Source organism: Giraffa tippelskirchi, chromosome 4 (assembly GCF_054371585.1).
Source record: "Giraffa tippelskirchi isolate mGirTip1 chromosome 4, T2T-mGirTip1v1.2.pri, whole genome shotgun sequence".
NCBI lineage: Eukaryota > Metazoa > Chordata > Mammalia > Artiodactyla > Giraffidae > Giraffa > Giraffa tippelskirchi.
This window is the reverse complement of record NC_137278.1, coordinates 178,319,218-178,334,739: the sequence shown is the minus strand read 5'-3', so window position 1 is coordinate 178,334,739 and position 15,522 is coordinate 178,319,218. Positions and strand designations below refer to the sequence as shown.

The 15,522-nt window shown below is 37.6% G+C and overlaps 2 protein-coding genes across 8 annotated transcripts in view; one reads left to right on the top strand and one right to left on the bottom strand.

Annotated features, from left to right (window-relative positions):
* FGFR1OP2 (FGFR1 oncogene partner 2) overlaps positions 1–15,522 on the top strand; it is a 38,743-nt gene that overhangs the window by 16,680 nt on the left and 6,541 nt on the right. For 4 of the 6 annotated variants that reach the window (XM_081483702.1, XM_081483700.1, XM_081483703.1 and 1 more), the window contains one exon: positions 641–2,826. The exons of the other annotated variants lie outside the window; for them this stretch is intronic. In XM_081483702.1, the coding sequence (XP_081339828.1) occupies positions 641–778 (138 nt within the window). In that variant the 3' untranslated portion in view covers positions 779–2,826. Of the gene's footprint in view, positions 1–640; positions 2,827–15,522 lie in introns of those variants that run through there. 6 annotated transcript variants of the gene reach the window in all.
* Positions 13,036–15,522, bottom strand: part of TM7SF3 (transmembrane 7 superfamily member 3) — a 35,964-nt gene continuing 33,477 nt past the window's right edge. For both annotated transcript variants that reach the window (XM_081483697.1, XM_081483699.1), the window contains one exon: positions 13,036–14,968. In XM_081483697.1, the coding sequence (XP_081339823.1) occupies positions 14,706–14,968 (263 nt within the window). In that variant the 3' untranslated portion in view covers positions 13,036–14,705. The remainder of the gene's footprint in view (positions 14,969–15,522) is intronic.

The following is a 15,522-nucleotide window of genomic DNA, read 5'->3' as shown; positions in this document are numbered from 1 at the left end:
GAATACTGGAGTGGGTTGCCATTTCCCACTCCAGAGGATCTTCCTGACTCAGGGATCAAAACCCACCTTTCCTGCATTGTAGGCAGATTCTTTACCACTGAGCCACCAGGAAAGCTCCTCTTCATCTATATATACTGTGTTGTAAAATAAGGCAGTTTCTGAAGTTCTGTAATTAAAGCTGCATAAATAAAAAGCCTTCACAGTGGTAGAAGACACTGAACACATAATTCCTACCTCTTTATAAAACTGTTCTCTGGATTCAAGTTGTCAGCTTCAGCGGCGTATATCATTTAATACAGGGTTCCCTGACCTCCAAGATCCACTGCCTGATGATCTGAGGTGGAGTTGATGTAATAATAATAGAAATAAAAGGCACAATAAATGTAATGCACTTGAATCATCCTGAAACCAACTCCTTCCCTCCTCCCACCCCCTACCTCCAGCCTATGGAAAAATTGTCTTCCATGAGACTGGTTCCTGGTGGCAAGAAGGTTGGGGACCCACTGATTTAATACGTTTCTGCCAATTACAGTACTTGCTTTTTATTTATCATACCTTCATATGTTTGATTTTCCTTAAGATATGTTTTTACTATTATAGCCACCGTGCTGACTGCTTCTTTTTGTTTGCTTCCTTATAGCAAGAAAATAAAGGCTTGAGAGAGATTCTTCAAATAACTCGAGAATCATTTTTGAACCTTAGGAAAGAGGATATGTCAGAAAGTACATCTTTGTCAGCATTAGTAACCAGTAGTGACCTCAGTCTGAGGAAGAGTTGAAGAGCTTTTTAAGTCTGTGAACTTCTTACAAAGTTCCAACACACTCACTGGGACTGGCTTGTTAAGTGAATGAATTAACAGCAAAATCCATCTCAAGTTACCCGTGGTTTTGGTTTTTTTTTTTCTATAATATGTACAGTGCACTGGCAAGGACATTTAAAAGATAGCAATGAAAAAATGCATAGTTAATGGTCACAGACTTTATTCCAAAATATAATTGAAAAGTAGAAATTAAGCCTTTGTTAATTAGTGACCAAGATTTTTGTAATTTTTTGTAATTTTTATAATTACAAAATTACAAAATTTGAATTACAAGAATTTTGTAATTCTGCCAATTAAATGTAATTGATTCTGCCAATTAAATGTAATTGGCAGAATTAAAGTTTCACAGCAACTACTGAACATAACAAGAGCTTTCAGCAGTGCTGTTGGCTTTCGGTTAACATTTAGATAAACATGAATATTCCCAACAAACGTCTTGGAATTCATAAAAAATATCCCAATTTTAAAATACAAATTTTGCCACAGTATTATGAATGGAAAAATCATCATACTAAATTATATTCTTCCTATTTGGTGAAAGTTAACAAATAGCTTATGTACCATGAGACTTCAGCTTTAATGATTGCCTGTCTACCTTCTCATTAATTTAAATTTTTGTCAAATAAAGTTCAGTTTAAAAGGCTTTTAGGAATGTTTTATATGTACCATAAATAAAATAACTAATTTAATTTGAGCTCATTTATCATAATAATGAGCTGACACTTGTCCATGACTTGCTTAAGTACATGAGATATCACTTCAGGAATGAAAGAGAAGGAATACTACTTTCTAAGAAAGAAGAGCTTATAAAAGACATATTTAGTAGGTTAAACTACTTCTTTGAATAAGTTTTGGTTCTAAATCAGTAATGAAGATGAGATTTTTCTCTTCTCTGGTTAATCTTTAAGGATATTATGTAGCTCATTTAGCTAACAGTTGAAATGTTTGATACAGCAAGCTAGGTATGGTAATTTCACAGTAAATTGGGAATTGCTCTGCCTCAGAACCTTTTTTAAAGTAATTACTCTTAAGAGATACAGAAACAGTAAATTAAAATTAAAAAGTTTTTTTCTAGGTCTAAAGCTCCATCTGGTTTTCATAAACATAAGCAAAAGATATTTCTTGTAACCTTTCAGTCAAGGGGTTGGGGGGAGTGCCATGGGAGGAGGGGGGAAATCTGGATTTCTAAGTATTTGTTTTATTTTTTACAAAATATATGTCCAATATATAAGTTTTTAAAAGCCACTAGAAATAGAAATGTGCTGACATCAGTCAAAATCTTAAGTTTTTCATATTTTGTGGTGATTATAGAAGAAAAGGTAAGAATGTCAAATATTATTAAATATACTATACTCATTTATATTGAATATATATTAAAATACACATGATAGAACATTCTACTTTGGAGTGTATAATTTGTTAAAGTAATAATCACATGGTAACTTTTATGTATAATTTCATATATGGTAAAATTCAAAACTGCTTTTCACTTTGGAATTTTTTTATCTTGAGTTTGGAATAATTGAGGGGACTGACTGAATAGAAAAGGGCTAATGGGCCCAAACATTAAACAGATTTATTTTCTCATTCAGAAGTCTTGATTGGTATTTTATAAACAAGTGATAAATTTTATTTTTAAACTTTTCTATTGGTTTTTGGGAAAGTATCCTTTAATTTGATGGCACATTCATAGAGTTTTTATCCCAAGTCATAATTAAAATAAGCTACACAATTGAGATTAAGTCTGAGGCAATTTGTTGGGGCAGCTCTATTATAAAACATTACTTGATAAATAATTATTTTTATAAATAGGTTGAATTAATTTATTCTTGGTCTTCTTACTTGGATATTATTTTAAGAACTTGGTGTTTAAAAACATGTACTTTGTTATATAGCAACAGTGTTCTAGCCCATACTTTTTTTTTTAAGCAGAACCCTTAAACTTATGTCTGCGACTGTACTGCTAGGAACCTATTTTATCAATAAAGATGAGTGATTAAAATTGGTATGGTCTCCAAGTTAAGTTGAAAACAATGCTTACATTTATTCTTACTTGTAGGTATTTTTTTAGGGCTGTTTATCTTTTCTTACCACAAAATTAATACTTGGCAACAGCTTCTACCTGTATTCCTTAGGAACTGGCCAGCAACTTATTGCTGAATCTGCAGACCTGTTGATCATCTGTAGTGGGTTTAAAAGTGTCTTCCAGTGATATGTCCGGGTCCTAACTGCTCTGCCTGTGGATGTGAACCTATTTGCAGATACAGTCTTTAAAGTTTTAAAGATCTCAGGATAAGATCTTCCTGGATATTGTATGGATCCTGGATCCAATGACTAGTGTCCTTATAAGAAAAGAAGAGATTTGAAACTCACAAGGAGAAAGTCAACGTGAAGGCAGAGGCAGAGAGTTATGCACATCAAGGAACCCTAAGGTTTATGAGGTGCCGCCAGAAAGTTGGAAAGAGACATGGAATGACCTTATCTCCCTCAGGCCCTCCAGAAGGGATCAGCCCTGCTTAATCCCAGGCATCTGGCCTTTTTGAGTTTCAGAACTCTGAGAGGATACATTTCTGTTAAGCTACCCCCCCAGCCTGTACCAGCCTGTAGTAATTTGTTACTGCAGACGTAGGAAATGAATATATCATCTATTATTTATCATCTATCCACCATGTTATTTATTTTATAAAAAGAATACAATTCTAAAAAAACAGTTATGTACAGGCTTACAGATAAAATGTTTTCTGCTCAAATTGATACTCTTTAACATCAAGATATCTTCCAAAATGTTGTGTTCCTAAACTGACTGTAATGAATGGAAGATCACAGATCCTTAACTTAATTTGTGGTGACTATGACCTTTTTTGACTTTCAGAGTAAAACAGGAGTACAATTTTTAGTGAACTATTGATGAAAAAGAATTTCTAATTGGTTTTTGAGGGGTCGTTTCCTTTTTAACTCGCTGGCTGCAGCTCATTCTCCTTTGTTCTTTTCTTTGTGATTTCTTAACATTAGAGAAGCACAGGGCTTGGTTTTTATTCCTGTTCTGAATCTACCTCACTTCCTTGCTGATCTCATCCAGTCTTGTGACTTTAAATACCACCTATATGCTAGATGACTCCCACATTTACAGCTCTCAATTAGACCTCATTAACTCTAGACTCCTCCAACTGTGACTAAAAGAAATATCAAACTTAAGATGTCCAAAGCTGAATTCCCCGTCTGACTCTCAGATCTCTCTGTATTTTTCCCCATCTCAGTTGATGACAGCTCCATCTTTCCAACTCCTACTAGAGCCAAAATCCTTGGTGGCATCTTTGACTCCACGTCTTAAATCTTGTACCCAGTTCATCAGCAAATCCTGTCGAGTCTCCCTTCTAAATACCATTGACCCTTGAACAACAATGGGGTTTAGTAGTGCTAATTCTACACAGTTGAACATCTGAGTATAACAGAGTCAGCCCTCTATATCCGGTGTTCCTCTGTATCGTGAGGTTCTGAATCTGTGGATCGACCAACCATGGATGATGTATTGCTGTAGTATTTACTATTGAAAAAAAAATCCATTCAAACCTGTTATTCAAGGGTCAACTGTGTATCAGAATCTTACCATTTCTCAGCATCACCACTGCTTTCACTGGCTAAAGCCACATTACGATAGTGATTGAGTTAAACTGGATTCAACCTAAATACAACAGGAAAAGAGTTAAATTTAGTTTTTTAATAATCTAAAGATAAATTATTGATACCTATTCATTGAGGTTTATTATTTACTGTGGCTTGACTCGAACAACAGGAAGAAAAAAATACATACCTAAATTTGCATAAGAAGCTTAATACTAAATTGCACATAAAACAACTAAGTCCATGGGGTCATGAAGAGGTGGACACAACTGAGCAACTGAACCGAACTGACCGAAAAATCAAATCCATTGGGAGAAATGTACAGAAGCAAATAACATCAGTATTCTAACAAATGATTCTATTGGTAACATGCTCTAGCCAACTAGATTCTTTCGCCTACAAACCAATTTTAGTAACCATCATTGGATAAATGCATTATAATTTTTTCAACTATTTCCCTTATTGGTGTTTATTCAGATTGTTTGCAGTTTTTATTAAAACAATGCTGCATTAAACATTCATATAAAAAATAAACATTCATATATATAGGCTTTTGCACTGTAATGTCTGGTGCATAAATTCCCAGAGGTTTGTTAGATTATGTTCACTTTAGTTATTTATTTTTCACATAAAGGAAAAAGAACTGTACATGGTTAAAAATCCAATACATGGAAAATATAAAATTCAAAGTAGTCAACCTCATCCTAAAACCCATGTCTAATAAGTTTCCTTGCTTTTTCACCTTGATTTTTTTTTTCAGTTAATGATATCTGTTGTCTTTTTCCACATGAGCAAAAGGGAAAGAGTAAGGCCACTGTTGTGGAGTAACCAAAAGCCTTCAGAAAATTCGTTATATTGAAATCAACATCAATGGATAGGATTGTGCCTAGAATAAAAATGCACTGATCTTGAAACACAGGGCCTACTTCTTGAGTATCAGTAGGCTACATTTGAGTTTTCTAACAAATTCTCAGTGATCAATGGAAAGAAATAGAGGAAAAGAATAGAATGAGAAAGACTAGAGATCTCTTCAAGAAAATTAGAGATACCAAGGGAACATTTCATGCAAAAATGAGCACAATAAAGGACAGAAATGGTATGGACCCAACAGAAACAGAAGATATTAAGAAGAGGTGGCAAGAATACACAGAAGAACTATACAAAAATGATCTTCATGACCCAGATAACCATGATGGTCTGATCACTCACCTAGAGCCAGACATCCTAGAATGTGAAGTCAAATGGGCCTTAGGAAGCATCACTACAAACAAAGCTAGTAGAGGTGATGGAATTCCAGTTGAGCTATTTCAAATCCTAAAAGATGATGCTGTGAAAGTGCTGCACTCGATATGCCAGCAAATTTGGAAAACTCAGCAGTGGCCACAGGACTGGAAAAGATCCGTTTTCTTTCCAGTCCCAAAGAAGGGCAATGCCAAAGAATGTTCAAACTACCACACAATTGCACTCATCTCACATGCTAGCAAGGTAATGCTCAAAATTCTCCAAGAGGCTTCAACAGTGAACCATGAACTTCCAGATGTTCAAGCTGGATTTAGAAAAGGCAGAGGAACCAGAGATCAAATTGCCAACATCCGTTGGATCATCAAAAAAGCAAGAGATTTCCAGAAAAACATCTACTTCTGTTTTATTGACTACACCAGAAACTTTGACTGTGGAGATCACAACAAACTGTAGAAAATTCTTCAAGAGATGGGAATATCAGACTGCCTTACCTGCCTCCTGAGAAATCTGTATGCAGGTTAAGAAGCAACAGTTAGAACCAGACATGGAACAACAGACTGGTTCCAAATTGGGAAAGGAGTATGTCAAGGCTGTATATTGTCACCCTGCTTATTTAACTTATATGCAGAGTACATCATGCAAAATGCCATGCTGGATGAAGCACATGCTGGAATCAAGATTGCGGGGAGAAATATCAGTAACCTCAGATACGCAGATGACACCACCGTTATGGCAGAAAGCGAAGAACTAAAGAGCCTCTTGATAAAAGTGAAAGAGGAGAGTGAAAAAAAAAGGCTTAAAACTCAACATTCAGGAAAACTAAGATCATGACATCTGGTCCCATCACTTCATGGCAAATAGATGGGGAAACAATGGAAACAGTGACAGACTTTATTTTCTTGGGCTCCAAAATCACTGCAGATGGTGACTGCAGTCATGAAATTAGAAGGCGCTTGCCCCTTGGAAGAAAAGTTATGACCAACCTAGATAGTATATTGAAAAGCAGAGACATTACTTTGCCAACAAAGGTCCATCTAGTCAAAGCTATGGTTTTTCCAATAGTCATGTATGGATGTGAGAGTTGGACCATAAAGAAAGCTGAGTGCTGAAGAATTGATGCTTTTGAACTGTGGTGTTGGAGAAGACTCTTAAGAATCCCTTGGACAGCAAGGAGACCCAACTAGTCTATCCTAAAGGAGATCAGTCCTGAATGTTCATTGGAAGGACTGATGCTGAAGCTGAAGCTCCAATACTTTGGCCACCTGATGCAAAGAGCTGACTCATTGGAAAAGGCCCTGATGCTGGGAAAGATCAAAGGTGGGAGGAGAAGGGGAAGACAGAGGGTGAGATGGTTGGATGGCATCATTGACTCAATGGACATGAGGTTGAGCAAGCTCCGGGAGTTGGTGATGGACAAGGAAACTCAGCGTGCTGCAGTCCATGGGATTGCAAAGCGTTGGACACAACTGAACTGAACTGAAACGAAGAAAGCTCATTAGAACTGGCATTCCCTAACAGCTTGTCCTTATCATATTTGTATGTAACCCTGAACCTCAGCACATTGCTTTGATTTGTATAAATAGCTGATGAACAGGGCTAGTCGTCCTTGGTTGCTTTCAATGCCAGAGGATTTTTATCTCTGATTTTGGTACCACTCAAGGATGAAGTGCTGAGTCCTGTCAAACCAAAAGCTGATGTGAGAGAAAATGAATGGATTTCTCAAATATTAACTTCCCCTAGAATATGTTCATTTTAAGACCTATCTCAGTAATTGTAAGGTTTTTGTTCCCAGCTCATGCAGACTCTAGACATACATAGAATGCAAGAGGTGAAAAACATCTCTGTTCAGTAGAAAGAAAATCACTGGTGTGTTTTATGTGATACACACCACCCTTGGAGAAGCAGGGAGCTTAATACATTTTCTTCCTTGCTGTTTGCAGCTGCTTCTGATCCTCTGCCCCTCTCCTCAAAGCTCCCAGATACTAGCATGCATCCTGCACCATGACTACAGGCAGGCTGAGCACATTCAAGCTAATCTGGGCAAAAGATAATCCATTGGAGGAGGAGCCATGAAACCTCATGTGAAATAGGCTTTTTCATCCTTAAGGACTTCAAAGGGAAAAGACTTCAAAAGAAATGTGGCCATTTATTAGCCTCCTTCCAGGGGAAGTAGTGTAACATATATTATTATACTTGTGTGTACAGGACTCTGGAATAGAAGGAGAGATTCCAAGGGTCACGCCTTGTGAGTCACTGGGATTCTGACCTACCTGCCAAGGAATGATCACTAAATTCTAGGGTCTTGGGAGGAATGGAAAAAGGTAAATTTAAAAGGCAAGATGTGCTCTGTGTAGTCTTGTAGAACAGTTAAAATTTAATGAGGAAGAGAATACTGACAATAAAGACAGAACTATCATATAATCCAGCAATCCCACTACTAGATATACACACACAAACCCACACACAAAAAGGAAAACAGAATATTGAAAAATTATCTTTATGCCTGTGTTTATTGCAGCATCATTCACAATAGCCAAGATAGGGAAACTACCTAAGTGTCCTTCAATGGATGAATGACAAAGATGTTGCATATGTATGTAAGCAAATATTATTTAACCATAGGAAATAAGGAAATTCTGCCATTTGTGACAATATAGATGACCCTTGACAGCATTATGCTCAGTGAAATAAGTCAGCAGAGAAAGACAAACAACTATGGTACTACTCATCTGTGGAATCTAATGAAGCCAAACTCCTAATAACAGAAGTAGAATGGTGGTTACCAGGGGTAGGGGGAAGGGGAGCTGGGGAGAATGTTTAAAGGTATAAACTTACAATGAGAAGGGAAATAGATGCATTCTGGACATCTAATTCACAGCATAATGATTACAGTCAGCAATACTATAAGTTGCTGATAAATGAAATCTTAACTGTTCTCACCACAAAAAAGAAATGATAATTGTGTGATATGATAGAGATGTTAATGCTCTAATGATAATTATATAGTAATATATAAATGTATTAAATCAGCACATGGTAAACCTTCAACTTACACAATGTTATATATCAATTGTAACTCGATTAAAAAAAATGACAACATCTTGTCTGGATCAGCTGCCCAAAATGACAAGGGCTGAGAATGGGAGCGCTGATTCTGCCAAGCACCAAAATGAAGGGCTATGATGACTGGTGGGCATAAAAGTGAGATTCCACTGGGGCATCTCCAAAATGAGAAGGGAAGGCCTCCAGGCTTTGTTCATGCTTTTCCTCTACTACATGGAATGCACTGTGCCTCCTTGTGGTCCTAACTCATCCTCCAGTGAAAGTGAAACTGTTGGTTGCTCAGCCATGTCTGACTCTTTGTGACCCCATGGACTGTAGCCTGCCAGGCTTCCCTGTCCATGGGATTCTCCATGCAAGAATACTGGAGTGGGTTGCCATTCCCTTCTCCAGGGGATCTTCCCAACCCAGGGATCAAACCCGGGTCTCCCACACTGCAGGCAGATTCTTTACCAGCTGAGCCACCAGGGAATCCCTCATCCTCCAGCTGTTGTTCAGTCACTGTCGTGTCCGACTCTTTTTGATCCCATGGACTGCAAAGAAGCCAGGCTTCTCCTACACTATCTCCCAGAGTTTTCTCAAACTCATGTCCATCGAGTCAGTGATGCCATCCAACCATCTCATCCTCTGTCGTCCCCTTCTCCTCCTGCCTTCAATCTTTCCCAGCATCAGGGTCTTTTCTAATGAGTCAACTCTTCTCATCAGGTGGCCAAAGTATTGGAGCTTCAGCATCAGTCCTTCCAATGAATATTCAGGACTGATTTCCTTTATGATTGACTGGTTGGATCTCCTTGCTGTCCAAGAGGCTCTCAAGACTCTTGTCCAACACCACAGTTCAAAAGCATCAATTCTTTGGTGCTCAGCCTTCCTTATAGTGGTGCAACTCTCACAACCGTACATGACCACTGGAAAAACTATGGCTTTGACTATATGGACATTTGTTGGCAAAGTGATGTCTCTGAGTTTTAATATACTGTCTATGTTCGTCATAGCTTTCCTTCTAAGGAACAAGCATCTTTTAATTTCATGGCTGCAGTCACCATCCGCAGTGATTTTGGAGCCCAATTAAACAAAGTCTGTCACTGTTTCCATTTTTTACCCTTCTATTTGCCATGAAGTGATGGGACTACCTTACCTACCTCCCGAGAAACCTGTATGCAGGCCAAGAAGCAACAGTTAGAACCATTGTTCTAACTATCCATTGTTCCATGGACTGGTTCAAAATTGGAAAAGGAGTACATCAAGGCTGTATGTTGTCACCCTGCTTATTTAACTTATACGTAGGTTACATCATGTGAAATACCGGCTGGATGAAGCACAAGCTTGAATCAAGATTAATGGGAGAAATACCAATAACCTCAGATACACAGATGACACCACCCTTATGGCAGAGAGTAAAGAGGAACTAAAGAGCCTCTTGATGAGGGTGAAAGAGGAGAGTGAAAAAAAACTAGCTTAAAATTCAACATTCAAAAAATGAAGATCATCCTCCAGGTCTCCACTTAAATGTCATTTCCTCAAGGAATTCTTCCCTGGCATCCCAGATTTTACCCCCAATTCCATGGTAAATTTCCATTGCATATTGTATTTATTTTCTGTAACCATTTTAGTGTCTGCCTCATCACACACTAAACCCTGAAGCAGGGACTGGGCCTGATTTTTGCCAATGCCTTGCACTTAGGAACTTAACAAAATATTCCATGGATGAGTGAAGGTGAGGTCCAAATCAGACTATTATGGTATTAACAATTTTTAAAATTTTGTCCCTGGTGCTGATGTAGCTTGATCCAGAAGTGCCAGCCTCCCCAGTGCTGTGATTATAGGGTCCTTGGTGAGTCCAAGTTTCCACTAACTTGAGCCCCTCTCTACCTCAGTTTCATAAAGAGTGGTCCTTGCAAAAGCAGTAGCCAAACTGCACAGGTGTCTTCCAATCAACAAGCAGAATAAATGGACTTGTAAAGTGTAGTCATTTGCCAGGGTTGCCATAACAAAAATACCACAGACCAGGCGGCATCACATCAGAAATTTTCTCAGTTCTGAGGCTGAAAGTCCAAGATCAAGGTTGGTTTCATCTGAGGCCGCTCTCCTCTGCTGGCTGGTGGCCACCATCTCATCGTGTGCTCACACCTACTTTGTCCCAGGGTTCTTGTATGTTCTAATCTTTTTCAGATTGGATTAAGGGCTCGCCCTGATGGCCTCATTTTCACCTAAGTGAGAGTGTTAGCCACTCAATCATGTCCGACTTTTTGCAATTCTCCAGACAAGCATACTGGAGTGGGTTGCCATTTCCTACTCCAGGGGATCTTCCTGACCCAGGGATCAAACCAGGGCCTCCCGCATTGTGGGCAGATTCTTTACCATCTGAGCCACCAGGGAAGCTTGATCACTGAATTAATTAACTCCTTAATAAAGCCCTCTCTCCAAATGGGGCTTCCCTGGTGGCTCAGACGGTAAAGAATCTGCTTGCAATGTGGGAGAACCCTGCAATGCAGGAGACCTGGGTTCGATCCCTGGGTCAGGAAGATCCCCTGGAGTAGGAAGTGGCAACCCACTCCAGGATTCTTGCCTGGAGAATCCCATGGATAGAGGAGCCTTGTGGGTTACAGTCCGTGGAGTTACAAAGAGTCAGACACAACTAAGCAACTAACAACTGTCACTTTTCACTTCTCTCCAAATACAGTCACACTATGAAATACTGGCAGGTGAGGGCTTCAACATATAATTTTTGGGTGGTGGGTGGCACAATTCAGTACATGTCAAAAAGGAAAACACAGGCAGCCTTGCTCCCAAGGACTGGATCACAGTGGGAAAGCCTACAGTTTTCAGGAAATGAGAGCCAAGAATTCTGGTGTTTTAATGAAGGTTAACAACAGGTATCAAGTACATCATCAAGGAGTGAACCTGATACCAAAAAATTCATTACAAGTGCTGCTGTGGTGAAATACTTATGGAATTGGAAACTAAATATATATAATATACTTTATAATGAATATGAAATGGTCCATGACTGTAACTTGGAAAAACATGTTTCACTGTGTAAAATTAACACCTTCCCAGAAGAGATCATGGCAATATTAGGAGCACGGGAGCTTCCTAAGAATTCACTAACAACAGTAAAAAATTGAAAAAAATCAATGATTCACATTTTCACATCAGAATAAGAGTGTAAAGCACATTTGGATAGGGAGTTCTCAAATTTTGGTCTGGGCACTATTATTTGATAACTATGACTTTATATAATTTACTCTTTAAGAATTTCCTCAAGTACAAAATAACATGATTACATGTTAAGATCAGATAACATTGTATCTAAAGTCCATTCCTGCTCTAACATTGTAGCAATTTCTTTGTCAGAATCAGTTTTCTATCCCACTTTATATAGAACTCAACAGGTCTATAGAACTGGTTAGCTGCTGTGGTTTGGCAACCTAATAACTAATCCATAATAGGTTAATCTGAACTAAAATATTTAAATGGTAGAAACAAGTTTCTGACAACACTATTATTTTTCTGTTTGACACAACTGAAGTACTAATGACATTAACACAAACTAATGCATTAAAGGAAACAGCTTTCTTTCTAATAAAGGATATAACCTTTAACACGTTAACCCAGATTTCCTTCATTTCCTATCATTCCACTTATGCTTAAACTGATTTTTTTTAAATTCTTTTTAAAAGAATATCCTTTTAAAATTCTTTTAAATTTTATCCTTTTTTCCAAAGGAAAAATTTTATCCTTTTATCCAAAGGATCTTTGTATCCTTTTTAAAATTCTTATCCCAATTAGGTTGTTATATAACGTTGAGCAGAGTTCCCTATGCTATAAAGTAGGTCCTTGCCGGTTATCCATTTTAAATATAGCACTGTGTACATGTATATCTCAAATTCCCTAACTATCCCTCCCCTTCAACCTTCCCACCCCACCCCCGCACACCATCCCACAACCATAAATTTGTTTCCTGTGAGTCTGTTTCTGTTAAACTGATTTTTTGAAATAAAGAATTATTTGTTCAGGTTAAATAATTTTGTGTTTATAGATATGAACTGTCCTCATGTCTTATTACTTTTATACAAATACCATTGGTAAAAAAGTTTATAATAATGAGACTTTTTTGCATTTTTTTCAAAATAGGTACTTATTATTAAAAAATTAAACAAACTGGTCTATTACTCACAAATTATCATGAAAAATTTTAAACAGTTTGTCTCCCCACTCCAAGAAAGTATGTTTTGTCTTTATAATCTTTTCTGGCAGACATTTTGATGGTATAGAAAAAAAAAACACAAATATTCCACATCACTTTGTTAGAATTTATGATACAGCAGAATACAGAATCTCTATGGTGAATCATAAAAAAACCCCACATTTTTTTCTTCACATTCAAGTGTTTTTTGAAGTTATATAAACAGTGAAGATTACAAAATAAATAGTAAACAAACACCTGTGTAATTTCAATTTTTCAATGCAAGAAATTATCATACATTTTTTTTCATTTTGTTTCAGCCTTTCCATAACACTTTTAAGAGCAAAGCTGAAAAGTTTCCAGTTACTTGAAGCATCAAAAACCTATTGTATGTTGAAAAAGCTGTAAAAGCAGCATCATTTAAATAGTGGTTGACTCACAAATAGGAGTAGGGCAACCACAACCAACCTCACAGCCACTCAGGCATCTTAGTCACCAGCTTCAGATACAAGGTAGAACCCTAGCGGAGACTCTGACAGTTGTTAGAAGGCCATGAGGAGCAAGGATGCAGCCCAAGGCATCTGGGTGCTTTCTTATGGTACAACAAAGTCAGAATTGAAGGGACTCTCCTTACAGAATCCAAGGGCCTCATTGAAAGCAGCTCTATGCAACACCTAAATCCTTTCTCTCTCCTCATCAATTTACAACACAGATAGGACAAAGACTTCATACTGAAATTTTTGAAACTGTACCAATGCTCTAACAACTAATTTAGTAGAAAGAACTACAAAATGCAAATATTTTAAAGGTTTCCTTATTAATGGGACTATAGATGAAGCTAGGACCCAATTTATCTCCCAAAAATAAAACAATTTATATGTCATTGAATGCAGTTTAAATTAGAAATAAGCTGTCAAAACTATTTTAAAAGGTTTTGAAAGGAAAAAAAGTCATTTTTTATCTGGAATATAAATAAGTCATCCATATAAGAGCTTTACTATCTATATAAATTGACCTCTTTTCAAATGATTGAAATATTTCAGCTATTTACCATTCTAAGCAATAAAAGGCAAAGATGAGGAATACCAACTGAACTATATATACATTTAAAAATGATCGACAGGATAAATATGTATTTTATCACAAAGATATAACAAAAAGGTAATTTTTGATAATATATGATATTTATGTGCAACTAAGGAATCAGACTGCTTGTAGTCAGAAAATTAGTTCTCCCTCCTTTGTACTCTGAAGTTCAAAGGTGCAGTACCAAATCCCCAAAACTTCCCCAAAACTACAAACACAGTGGCAAATAAAAATTTATTTAAATAAAACCGCCCTCCGTGCCCTGGTCCCCAAGTTTAGACAGACTTAGGTGAAAGAATTATTCAAGGAGTTACAAAAAAAACAAAAAAGCAGAAGACAAAAAAACCCACCATGGCTTTACAGAACAACCATTAATTTTTAATTTCTTTTTTTTTAAGTGTATCTACTTAATGGAGTAAGTTGACACATAACTTATAAACCAAAAATGTAATTTCTTAAGCATTTGGTAATAAAGAATAACCTCCTTACCACCAACATTATGACCACCTGTCTCACTCTCACTTGGAATTATTGTCATCTCCCAGGCATGCCCTTACCCTCTTTCAATAAAGAGACCACAGTACTGTACAAGGCACAGATGCAGAGCCAGTTTCTTGGCAGAGTTGCCCCAGAGACTGCGGAAGCAGCCGGGCAGCAACACCGAACCTGAGATAGTACTTGTTCTGGCATCTACAGAAGCAGGGGCGTTCTCTCTCCGGCTGGCTGTTCCTTCTGGAAGAGCTCTTTGATCTGGGTTAATCGGCTGAAGAGTCGCTCTCTCAGTGGAGGGATGTGGTAGCTGGGGTCCAGAATGTTCGTCACTCTGCGCTCACGCTCTCGCTTCCATAACTTGTATGGGTGGGGAGGGAAAAACGGCTGCCCTCTTTCTCTTCGAATCTGTAGCGTAATTCCACTTACAGCCAGCATCCCCCATACTGCCAGGATAATAAAGTCTACAGAACAGTAGAAAAGCACAGTTTGAACTTTCGTATTTTAAAACCTAGCACAGATGTTAAGACAACATTTTATAGCCTCAATCTGTATCGTCTTTTCTCAGTTGACACTATACTTTCTGGTGAGTATGTCCAAATATATGCGTATTTCCTCACTTACAAGCCAGGGAATAAGCAAGGAAACTATGGTCTTACATTTCAAGACAGGAATTTCCTATTACAGGCATTTGAAAGTCCAGACAGAGTTATAAAGGAATCAGTTGTCTGGAGCCTTGGTATTCCAGTAGTTTATGACTACAGGCATAGCGCTCACAGGCAGAGTTGTTTGTTGTGTTTTTCCAGAGTGGAGAGGAAAGGCAGTGATCTCACAGTCATACAACATGGAACATCAGACACCACCATGCTCTTCTTTTCTCATTCCATCCTGTATGGGACCCCACCCCATTCATACAGAGTAGACATAGAAATGCATGAAGAGCTTCAACAAACTGTACTGAGCTTCTAGTAAAAGGTTTGGCCAAATACTGAAACTTCCACGACATGTGGATTTCAAG